The sequence below is a fragment of the Borostomias antarcticus genome (assembly GCF_949987555.1).
Source record: "Borostomias antarcticus genome assembly, chromosome: 22".
NCBI lineage: Eukaryota > Metazoa > Chordata > Actinopteri > Stomiiformes > Stomiidae > Borostomias > Borostomias antarcticus.
This window is the reverse complement of record NC_140255.1, coordinates 13,502,049-13,513,956: the sequence shown is the minus strand read 5'-3', so window position 1 is coordinate 13,513,956 and position 11,908 is coordinate 13,502,049. Positions and strand designations below refer to the sequence as shown.

The 11,908-nt window shown below is 48.2% G+C and overlaps 1 protein-coding gene across 1 annotated transcript in view; it reads left to right on the top strand.

Annotated features, from left to right (window-relative positions):
• Positions 1 to 2,362: 2,362 nt before the first annotated feature.
• dnah9 (dynein, axonemal, heavy chain 9) overlaps positions 2,363 to 11,908 on the top strand; it is a gene marked incomplete at both ends in the record, with an annotated part of 99,135 nt that continues 89,589 nt past the window's right edge. The window contains 15 exons of the mRNA XM_084456483.1: positions 2,363 to 2,713; positions 2,943 to 3,139; positions 3,531 to 3,689; positions 4,011 to 4,141; positions 4,696 to 4,907; positions 5,287 to 5,520; positions 5,927 to 6,094; positions 6,266 to 6,382; positions 6,540 to 6,690; positions 6,883 to 6,997; positions 7,498 to 7,566; positions 8,990 to 9,116; positions 9,575 to 9,721; positions 10,153 to 10,261; positions 11,452 to 11,696. Coding sequence (XP_084312609.1) covers positions 2,363 to 2,713; positions 2,943 to 3,139; positions 3,531 to 3,689; positions 4,011 to 4,141; positions 4,696 to 4,907; positions 5,287 to 5,520; positions 5,927 to 6,094; positions 6,266 to 6,382; positions 6,540 to 6,690; positions 6,883 to 6,997; positions 7,498 to 7,566; positions 8,990 to 9,116; positions 9,575 to 9,721; positions 10,153 to 10,261; positions 11,452 to 11,696 — 2,532 coding nt within the window. The remainder of the gene's footprint in view (positions 2,714 to 2,942; positions 3,140 to 3,530; positions 3,690 to 4,010; positions 4,142 to 4,695; positions 4,908 to 5,286; positions 5,521 to 5,926; positions 6,095 to 6,265; positions 6,383 to 6,539; positions 6,691 to 6,882; positions 6,998 to 7,497; positions 7,567 to 8,989; positions 9,117 to 9,574; positions 9,722 to 10,152; positions 10,262 to 11,451; positions 11,697 to 11,908) is intronic.

Genomic DNA, 11,908 nt, shown 5'->3' with positions numbered 1-11,908 from the left:
ACAGGTGTGTTGCGTAGTCAGAGTGCAGACATCCTGGAGATGGTACTAATAGTGAACGTTTTGTAGCTGGTGTCTATGAGGTCGTATCTGGTCTGAATCATAGCATTTTCTTCTTTTTTTATTGAACCATTTCTTACGCAGGGAGTCTTCTTGTCTCCTCTGCTTCGTCCGTGGGGACATGACTTTATCGCTATTGGGACTTGAAGAAAATATGATTGTGTGTTGTTTAGAACAAAATATATATTTATTTTCTTTAGCTTCAGCTCTGTTTGCCTACAACTCAACTGTGTTTTATTTCTTTAAATAGGCTTCAGAGCACATCTGAAAGCAATAAGAAAAGGAAATAGAGAGAGGACCACCACATTTCAGATGGTAAATGAAAGAATGTTAACAAGTCAATAAATACCTTTTAATACTTTTTTATGATGTTTGATGTCATGCCATCGCTGGGTGAACTCTGCAGAAACGGGTCAGGTGCAAAAGACAAAAAAAGTGATGCAATGCGAAGATATCTCCATTATCTGGTGTTCAATCATGTGTACGTCATTCATATTTCATATGTTTAGTCATTCCGTTGTTATTCTCTCCATTTAATTCATATTCACGTTATGAGATACTCTGTCATTGAGCCAACAGAGAAGCAGATGTTCAGAGTCATTGCCAGAGGAGCTATTCTAATGATTGTGAGGAGCACGTTTCACCCCTCTCTTCCTCTACCTACCTATCCCTATGTGTAGCCACTAAAACATCCAGAGAGGACAGCTTCATTTCAATCCTCCCTCCAGTCTTCATTTTAGACATTAATGTAAGTATTGTACTACTATGATTAGTCTACTACAACAAGAACTAAACCCCACATTTGTAGTACTACAAGTTCCTCAGAATAGTGTTCACAGTGGTTCAAGTTTCACGTTACAGAACATCATGGCTCTGGCTGGTTGTACTGGAAGTCTAGCGTTTCCTAGATGTGCAGATACACAGGCCTCCTTACTCAGTGTACAGTACATGAGCGTGCTGGAGAGCAGCCGGCTAGCGGTTAGCAGCAGCTCTCTCATATCAGTGATGAAGAGCCTGTTTTATTCTGGAGTGGAGAGTCCTGCCCTAGTTGTTCTCTTTGGTCTGTCATGGTAATCTTCAAAGATGGAGTGGAAATGAGCCTCCTCAGTCAGTGAGTTCCGGGATGCAGGACACACACGCATGCACTTAGACACACACATAGCCTACTCACCAGCACAGATGCACACACAATTACACACATACAAAAACACATAAACACACACTCTCTCTCTCTCTCTCACACACACACACACACACACACACACACACACACACACACACACACACACACACACAATCATCTTGGAGGTCTCTATTACAGTATGTTTATGGTTCACTCCATCCTTTGAAAAGTGGACTAAGACAAATATTTGATGTTATGTTTCTGATAATGGTGTTTATTAAATTCCCACATCAGTGAGATGAATAAACAGATACTTTGTGGTATCGTGCTGTGACATGAGTCATGTTGTGATGCAGGAATAGACTGTATTTAGGTAACAGAGGGAGGTTAAACAAACTGTTCATGTGTGGTTCGATAATGCCTTGTCAAAAACAAAGAAAATGCAGTAAATATATTGAATGATAGGCCTACTTTCTAATGGTCTGTGGCTTTATTGGTCAGCCTCAAGTTGACCATGTTTGTTTGGATATGTGGTCATAATAATAGGTAACCATGTCCAATGGTTTTTGCTAAATAAAGGCATGTCTGTTTCATTTCAAAACTATACTTTCCACCTTTTTGAAAAAGCACTGTTCTTTGTAAATCATATCATTGCTGGCCAAAGAATTTATATTTTGAATTACATGAGCCATCTTACACTATTTGCTAAGATAATGGTGCTATTCCTGAAGACATATGAGTCTTTATCATGGCGATCTTGGGGGATAAATAGTTGTAGACCACGGTTCGAAATGGATGGGGTTTTGGAATGAAACACATAATTTAGCATGAGTGGTTCGAGTCAGAAAGTTTATTTTACTCCACTGATGCCACTTTGTGGCGGCCTTTGACTATTGCAGCGTTTTTATGTGCCTTGTGAGTTGTAACTACAGTAAGACCCTATAATCAGGCATTGAATTCTTTACCAACATAATTTTTCAAGCAAACACAAACAAGCAGTTGCAGGTTAATCCACGTGTGAGAAGGACAAGGGTCAGTGCCAGCCAGGAGGTCCCTTTTGTCCTCCAAGCAACGGGTTCATTAATGCAAACACTGCGTTACTATGGAGGCCAAGGGACAATCACTTTATACACAAGCCCTCACGCTGACCCGGGACAGTGGGCTGAGAGGAACGCTGAGAATATGGAAGATTCACCGGCGGAGGACAAACGATTGGAATTCATAGCAGACTACGTGTTGAAAACTCTGAAACTGAAGCAGGACCGATGGCAGAAATGCATCTCTACGGAAGAGAACAAGCAAGTTATTCAGGAGTTTTTAGACAAAACCGACCACGTCACGCTGGTCGTGTCTTTGAATGCTGCAGGACTTTTGCTGCCCACTGTTGTATTCCCAACGACCACCAAAAATAAGGCTGTTTACTTCGTCAAACGGAGCAAAACCGCCTTAACTCCTGATTCTATGAGAAGTAATTTGGTCTATGGGGACTTGTCTTACGCCCCGCTTGATCAATTCTCCGCGCTGGTGGAGGAGGTAAGTTGTAGTTCACAAGTTATTCGCAACAGGTGCGTCAGTGCATGTCCAATCATGGCCGCCTGCGATCCGTCCAATCACAAAGGCAATGTATTCAATTAATGCATATATTTAATTAATTCATGAATATAATTTCACATTAAATCACGTAAAAAAAAATAAAAAAAATTCAATAGCATACATTCATTGAAATAATATTGATGGCTCAAAAACTCCAATCCCCATCCAGGTTGTAGTCCCCTTGTTGTCCAATGGGAGAAACCACGGTGACTGGCCACAGGTGGTTTCCCAAGACATCAGGCGCCATGTCCACTCCCTGAAGACCAACGTGTTTGTGGTGTCTGGCCAAGTCAAAGGCAAGACCTTGCTGCCCCTGCCCCCCGGGTCAGAGAGAGTAGAGCAGGCTTCCCTGGACAGAGACAAAAGGTACGCTCAGTGGTGTCCTGGTGATTTAATCTGCTATAACTCTATCATCTGATAGTGTGCAAGTTGGTATATGTGTCCATGGAAAAAGAAGTGGGTATGCTCTATATACTTCTGACCGTAAGATACCCTGGATGACACCAGTGGGTTGAGTTGACCACCAGAAATGACCAGGCCTAAATGGAATCCTCTGGGTTTTTTCACCTTAAAACCTAAGAATGTACTGTGCATATGCATATACTGTAAGTGCTTAATAAAGGCCTATTGTATTACTTAAAGATGCATTCATTTGTACAATAGGCCTTTATTAAGCATACAGTACATGACGTTCAATAAAGGGCTGTGTTCATTCATTCATTTATCCATCCGTTCCTCCATCTATTGCCTCTGGTAGGGGGGATGTGGTGGACAAGAGCATCATCCACTCCATAGAGTCGGTGGTGATTGAGTGGAGTCACCAGATCGGTGCGGTCCTGAAGAAGGACTCGTCTGAGCCTCTCCTGGAGGGCAGGAGCCCGACGCCCAGCACCGAGCTGCTCTTCTGGAGGAACAGGTGAGAGCAACACTGGGTCTCACTAATCCAAACTCCTAAAGTTGGCTTAAGGAGATTCACAAATTCAGCCTGTAGTCCTGGATTGGATGTCAGTGGAGCCTCGCAGACCCTTGTGTGACGTAAAAGTGATTCTCAAAAGATTCTAAGAGACCTCATCCGTTGGACCTACATCTTCTATAGCCCACCAAACAAGAAACAAAGATGATTCCCAATCCCCAATCCCTCTCTCTCTCTCTCTCTCTCTCTCTCTCCCTCTCTCTCTCTCTCTCTCTCTCTCTCTCTCTCCCCCTCCCTCCCTCCTTCTCTCCCTCCCTCCTGTAGGTATGCAGATCTGGAGTGCATCCATTCCCAGTTCCGGTCCTCCAAGGTGACCAAGATGGCGGATCTGCTGGAGGCCATGGAGAGCAGCTATTACCCCGCCTTTAAAAACATGCTGCAGGACGTCCTAGCAGGTGAGGTGTCATCACTAGTGACCTAATGATCATTGGATGATGATAACATGCTGTGATAATTGGGCCTAATGATATGCTCGTTGATAATAGTCACGGCTGGTATAGGGCATTATAAGGGCTGTTTGGTTCAGATTCTTCCATAAGCACCATATTTGGTCCAGATGTTGCCCATACCATACTTCATCGTTTTTTGACAGGCGCCAAGACGGGCACCTTATGGGATGGCCATATTGGCAAAATCCAATATGGCCTGCACCAAAAAAAACGAAAAAGGATAGAATCATAAATTATACCAATTTTTATAGTGGCCATCGACTGAAGTGATTCATTTTGTAACATACTGTACAACTCATCAGATTTGTCTTCTTGCAGCTTTACCGGGTTGTACCGTAAATTATGCTATAAATATAGTTCAACATTAGGGATTCTGAAGACCTACGCAAATACATAGCATACATGTAGTTTCAATTCTATAAATGTCGTTTAGGAGCGTGTGTGCATCAACCGTATAATTAGAATAAAATGTGTATATGATCTATTTCTGTGTGTGTCAGCCCTGGAGGAGGCCAGGGACGTCTGCGTCTACCTGAGCCCCCTGCAGTGCCACTTTGACGGCCTGGAGAGCGCAGAGTTCCCCGAGATCAGAAGTCAGATCGCACCTCTGATGCACGCCGTGTGTCTGGTGTGGGCCAACTCCCGCTACTACAACACGCCAGCGCGCCTCATCGTGCTCCTCCAGGAGACCTGCAACCTCCTCATACAGCAGGTACAGCACACAGCGCCACGCTCGCTTTCACTCCAGGTCTATGAGGATGCCACCTGTAAGACAGTTTCTATTTTTGAGCTGTACATGTATATGCAGCATACATACATATCCAGACGTCCTAGTAATGTATTTAGTTGCAGTGTTCCATGACATAAACTGAAGCTAACTAACCCTGCTAAGCCTACTGTATTAACTATCATCTGCATCTTTCTTAAAGTAACAGCTGTTTAAGGTTAGGGTTAGGCTTAGTTGACACAGTCATTCATTGAGCATCTAGGGAGCATTACCTCAACCCTCACCTCTAGTCTCTCTGTGGTCGCCAGGCTCGTGTGAACCTTGACCTCTAACCTGTACGCCCTCTGTTCTCCAACCCCGCCAGGCTCGCGTGTACCTGAACCCAGAGGAGGTTCTGAAGGGGGAGGTGTCCGAGAGCCTGCTGAAGGTGCAGACCACCCTGGAGGTCCTCCAGCTCTTCAGGCAGACCTATGAGGAGCGCCGGGCCAGTCTGGACCGGTACCAGAAGGACAGCAGGGAGGTGCAGCCGTGGGACTACTCCCCTCACATGGTCTTTGCTGGACTGGACCGCTTCATACACCGAGTCAGAACCATACAGGTGAGGGGATTGTTACTATATGTCAGCAGCCGGAGGACAATTTTTCACGTTAGATTGCACTCAGCAAATTGAGATATGACTGGCTGGCTTTTTTTTAAAGCCCCCTGCCCTCTAGCCTGGCTTCACCAGACCTAAGGTTCAGGAAATGCTCAGTTCATTTTCGATTTCCAAGGGGCATATCAAACGTGCGTTAGTCATCCTATCATCGTATCAAGTGGGTACAGTCATTGTATCAAACCTGCCCCGTAATTAGATAAACTGTTGTGATTGGCCTGGTCAAGAACAGACCAGGTGGAAATCTCTCCTAATGGGAGCGTTGCCAGACTGATCTGCGGAGAGAAACAGAATGTGGGTTCACATGATACGGATGGCAACGCCAGGCTACCTACCCTCCCCCCCTCTATAGGACATCCTGTTGACTGCGGTGGACCTGCTTAAGTTGGAGAAGGTGGAGTTTGGGGGCATCAGGGGTCGATCCCTCAGCCAGCAGGTCCAATGGCTGCACCATGACTTCCTGGACACCTACAAGGTCTTCACAGAGAAGCCCTACGACTGTCTGGATGTCAGTAACAAGGTACGAGAGAGCCATATTGCAATTCTGCTGCTTGTTTGTACTTTGCCTTTGTTTCTGTGAAAAGACGCCCTCGAGCAAAGAAGTGCACTTTCTTTCAATTCAGGTCTCAAAATCAGATAATGTTCGTACTGGTGCATTTTATCATGTCTGTGTGTGTTGGCCTCCCCGCAGGAGTTTGATGGGGACGTGAGGGCGTTCAGACTGAAGGTTGAGGACACGGACCGACGCCTAGGGGCAGTCTTCTGTCAGGCGTTTGATGATGCCGCAGGGCTGGAGCACATCTTCAAGGTGAGGCAAGGGGACTGTGGGGACACACATGGGCATGCTTCTCACACACACACATACTGTACACACGCACGCACGCGCACACACACACACACACACTCACCCCCCCCCCCCCCCCCCCTCATCCCTTCTTTCTCTTTCCGTGCTCTTCTCCGTGCAGGTCCTGGACATGTTTGGCAGCCTGCTAGAGCGCCCCCTAGTGGCAGCGGACGCCCAGGACAGGTACCCTCTTCTGGTCAGCATGTTTGACAGGGAGCTGGACAGCAGCAAAGCCCTCTTCAACAAACACCTCCAAAGAGTGGAGGAGCTGGGTGAGATGACCACCGAAAAACAGTCAATGGAATCATTGCTGAGCTGAGCCTTTTCTGCCCTGATGTCTGCCATACTTTACCATCATTATATAATCTTGAAAACAACAACAAGCATAACATTATTATGTTTATTCTTCCAGAGGCGTAGTGGCATGACATGTTTTCCACTGTGTTCTCTCTGTCTCGCAACAGGGTACGGCCCTGTGAATAAGAACATGCCTGTGGTTGCCGGGGGCCTGAGGTGGACCCAGCAGCTCCAGGAGCGAATCCAGACCCCCTTCTCCAAATTCAGATATGTAACGCACCCGTGAGTCCCCCCCTCTGGTTCTCTCTCTCGCTGCCTCTCTCTTCTCCAGAGGTCAGTGTCGGCTCTATCGTTGTCTTTGTATTTTTCTCTCTGTATGATATCACAACTTTCCTGTAGTAAGTAAGTAAGTAAGTAAGTAACTCTAGTGGCCCATTCCTGACTCCTTAGCATCAGGCAGCTTATTGTACAAGTACACCCCCTGGACATGATGCCAGTATGTCACAGGGACCTACATCCAAGCCAATCCTTGATGCTGAGTGGCATGCAGGGAAGCATTGGGTACCTTTTTTTTAATTTTTTTTAAATAGTCTTTGGTATGACTTGGCCAGGGATTGAACCCCCAACCTCTCAATCTCAAGGCGAACACTCTAACCACACAGCCACTGAGCTGGTACTTCCTTTCGACACTTGTGACAGTTGCCCCCTTCACAATGTAAAGCATAGTATGTGATAATAGTGTTTTCTTTGCCATTGGTTGACTGTCTTTCTCCTCTCTGCAGATGCCTGTTGTCGGCAGATGGACAGAAGGTCATCCAGAAATACGAGGAGATGATGCAATTACTGGACAGGTCTGTTTGGGCCGGGTTGTTATTCTGACCATGGCCTCTAGTGAGAACAGAATAGAACATTGTTATTCTGCAAACACTGTAGAACCCGAATAATTGTTACTCCGCAGGCTGCCTTTAACCAAACAATACATATCTTGTTCTCACCCATCTCCCTGTGGTAGTTTTGCGGCAACTCTTCTGAAATGGAGCCATTCCGTGATTGTGTTAACCAAGTGGATTACATTCATGAAAAAGCCACAGAGGAATAGTGTTGAGACGGGCGACGTGGAGACCCACAGCCCCGGACATGATTTATGTCCTCATTACTGAGGCTGTGCTCTGTAGATTATTTCACTGGGGTTTCATAATCCCACACACTCTGTCTCCACTCACTGATGCCCTGTGAGAAATGGCCCTTTAGACCACATTCAACATCTAAGCTGCAAGACAAAGCATCCTATTGGGTTTAAATGACCGTTTTTTGTATGCATGAGTGCGTGCGTGTGTTTTTTAACATACACACACACACACATACGTAAATACAGCATGTACACACTCATTCTCACACACGCACCCACACACACAAACACGCACACACACACACACACACTACATTCTTTCTGCGTGACACGCCTAATATCACCCTTCCCGTCATGATATCCCTGCACCCAGTCTAATGGGATGATGAACTGCAACCGCCCACTGCCCTCTACGCTCACTCCCCTCAGACATTAGGAGCGCTTGTTATGCTGTCATAATCAGCACTGCCGTCACTGCTGCCACGGACATAATCCAGTCGGGACGATTATTACCCATCCTCAGTCATTACACCCAGACAAAACTCATGTTGATTTATGACCTGGGTGAGGTCGTATGATTGCCTCTGCGTCTGCTGCACCACTATCAGGAAATGAACCTTACAGCAGAAATCCAATAAGGAGACGCTCGGTGCTCTAAAGTCTTCATCATAATCAGGGGCTATTTACAGATTGATACAGCCAGAGAATAGCCTGACATATTGTCTGGTCCCGGGTGCGTTACAGATGAACAGAGTCGCTCATATGGTATTTATCCTGGTATTACCCTCTGTCTTGTCTCAGATCAGCGGGGGGTGGGTGGGGGGTTGGAGGGGGGGAGTGGGGGGCGGAGCTGCTCTCTGGTCCTGTCTGCGTCCCACCTCTGAAGCCTTGGGGTTGTTGTCACAGTAGCTCACAGTGTTTCAGAGTTGATTATGTGGTATTGTTTCAGCTCACGTCGTCTCCCGTGGAAGATCTCATATACAGTATCAGTGGTTCGTTGCTCTGTCTTAGCGCCTAGATGAGTTGTATACAAAATGTATAGCGCTGAGAATAGATACTGACATAAGTAGTACGGAATGGAAATATATGGGAAAATAAGAAAAAGAGCGATAGAAGTTGAGAAAGAGATTTGGCTGCACCCTCAGGTATTCCCGCCATCTGTACGAGGCGTGGACTGAGTCGGTGGGGGAGAAGTCCCAGTTCAACCTCAACCTGCCGCTCATCAGCAGAGACCCGGCCACACGGCTCATTGCTGTCAACTTCAACCCCCAGGTAACCTAACTTCAACCCCCAGGTAACCTAACTTCAACCCCCAGGTAACGTAACTTCAACCCCTAGGTAACCTAACTTCAACCCCCAGGTAACGTAACTTCAACCCCCAGGTAACGTAACTTCAACCCCCAGGTGATGTAACTTCAACCCCCAGGTGACGCACAGGGAAATCTACTCCTGCTTTCACTACAGACTCAACACAAGCGACTGGCATTCGATGTCGCCGTGTTCAATACAGAGAAAATATCACATGGTCTAATGTTTTGTATGGTACCCAACCCTATCTTTCTTTCTCCCTCTCCTTCTCTCCCTCCCTCCTCTCACTCTCTTTCCCTCCTTCCTTCTCTCACTCTCTTTCCCTCCCTCCTTGTTCTCTCTCTCTCTCTCCCTCTCCCTCTCCCTCTCCCTCTCCCTCTCCCTCTCCCTCTCTCTCTCTCTCTCTCTCTCTCTCCCCCCAGCTGGTGTCAGTGTTACGGGAGGTGAGGTACCTGGCGGCCGGACAGACGGAGGCCATCCCTGACACTGCAGAGCAGCTCTACACCAGCAGGGGGCAGCTGTGGCAGTACATGGCCAACCTGGAGCTCACTGCAGTACGCTACAACAAGGTGAGAAGAGGTTGGACGACATGGAACAGATCTGTTTGCTCATTGCTGGGTACTGCATGATACAGGATAATGTCTGGTGCTTAAGGATATGCTAAACATTTAGTTAAGACGTTTTTTAAAACAACATTATATTTTTCATTACATTACAGTCATTTAACTGACACTTTATCCAAAACGATTTATAATAATGGAATCATAGGAAAAACCAACGGACTACTACTTGCCAGAACTCATCTTCTTTCTAAAACAAGTGACTAAGAGCATAATCTAGTGCTGAAGGCAAAGTGCAAGAATAGCAAACTAAAAATACAATAGGTGCTCAAGAGGGAGGATCGTTAAGTTTGTAAAATAAACATTTACCCCATGACTTTCTACTATGCGTTAAGTTCTGAATGTGTATAATCAGGACGTTGCGTCGCCGCCCGCCGCAGGTGCTGCGCTCGGTGCTGGAGGTGGAGTACCCGCTGGTCCAGGGTCAGCTCAGAGACATCGACGCCCGGCTCCAAGAGGCGGAGGGGGACATCAGCTGGAACAGCGAAGGTCAGCGGGTCACCGTCGCCGTTTCAACCCAGCGTCTCCCTCCCTCTCTCTCTCTCTCTCTCTCTCTCTCTCTCTCTCTCTCTCTCTCTCTCTCTCTCTCTCCCTCCCTCCCTCTCTCTCTCCCCCTCCCTCCCTCCCTCCCTCTCTCTCTCTCTCTCTCTCTCTCTCTCTATCTCTCACTCTTTAACTCTCCCTCCCTCCCTCTCTCTCTCTCTCTCTCTCTCTCTCTCTCTCCCTCCCTCCCTGTCTCTCTCTCTATCTCTCTCTCTCTCTCTCTCCCTCCCTCCCTCTCTCTCTCTATCTCTCTCTCTCTCTCTCTCTCTCTCTCTCTCTCTCCCTCTTCGGCCTGCTTCAAACACAGCGCTGGGCGGAGCGGTTGAAACGTCAGTTCCGACCCTCATGCGTTTTTCACAACTCTGCAATGTTGTGCACCTGGGCGCTATACTGATGTTATTAGCGATCTCCCTTTTCCTTCCCCCCTCGTTGCGCTCGTAGCAGAACGGACAGGAGCATTGTACGCCATGGCAGTGACATCACCCAACACCTCCCAGAGGGTCAGCATCTCTGGATGTAGACTGCGAAGGTGTTCAATCATTGATGCAGTACACTTCACGCGCGCACACACACACCCACCAACACACACAGAGCAGCGTGGGTAGTGCGTGGCTCTCGGAGCCCCCGGGGGCGTTCCTTGATGAACGGGTCTAGCAGGAGAGGTAGCCAGCAGAGTGGAAACGAGCGGGAACACGGCGGGGCACTCTGCCGTCCGACCGCGGGGGGGTCAGCGGACGAGCGGGGGTCACCGAGCTCTCCGAGCTCCTCCATCCTGTCAGCGCCGAACGCGGTCCCCACGCCCTGTGCACTTAGGCCCCTTAAAGAAAGTGCGACGGGGGTCCCCAGGACACGTCTGCGGTCAAATAGATCCGTAGCGGCGAGGCGAGGCGACGTGAACGGCCGTATCCCCTACAGTCGGCCCCTACGCCACGCTAGCGCAGGAGCGTAACGCGAAGTGACAGGGCGTGAGGGGGCGGAGCCGGTCTCACGGCGGTAAAGACTCGTCTCTGACTCCTCCTCGTCTCTTGAGCTCCTGCCGTGTGCGAGCGCAGCCGCCGTGAAGCGAAGTGTAACCTCTCCGCCTTGCCATGGCCCTTCTTCCCCAACCACACACACACACACACACGCATGCGCAGGTATCTGGGAGTACATCCAGGAGGTGCGCGAGCGCGTGTGCGAGCTGGAGCAGCGTCTGCAGAGGACCAAGGACCACGTGGAGGAGATCCAGGCCTGCATGAGCGCCTGGGCCGCCAGCCCCCTCTACGACCGGCGCGAGGGCAAGAGAGACGCTCCGCTGGGCCTGGAGGACCGCCCCGAGCGTCTGGAGCGCTGCTACGCACAGATGCGCTCGTCGGGAGAGAAGGTCCACTTCCTGTTGAAGGTGGATAGCGGAGGAAATCAGTGACTGTGTTTGTTTGACGTGTTTCTTAATCTTGTCATGACAAGGGTTTACTAATTAGGATATGAAATAGGAATTATTGATTGGCTGACCCTATCAAAATGGTAACCATCGTTATTGTAAATGTACATTTATCTCTCGGCCTCTCTCCCTCCCTCCTCCTCTCTGTCTCTCTCTCTCTCTCTCTCTCTCTC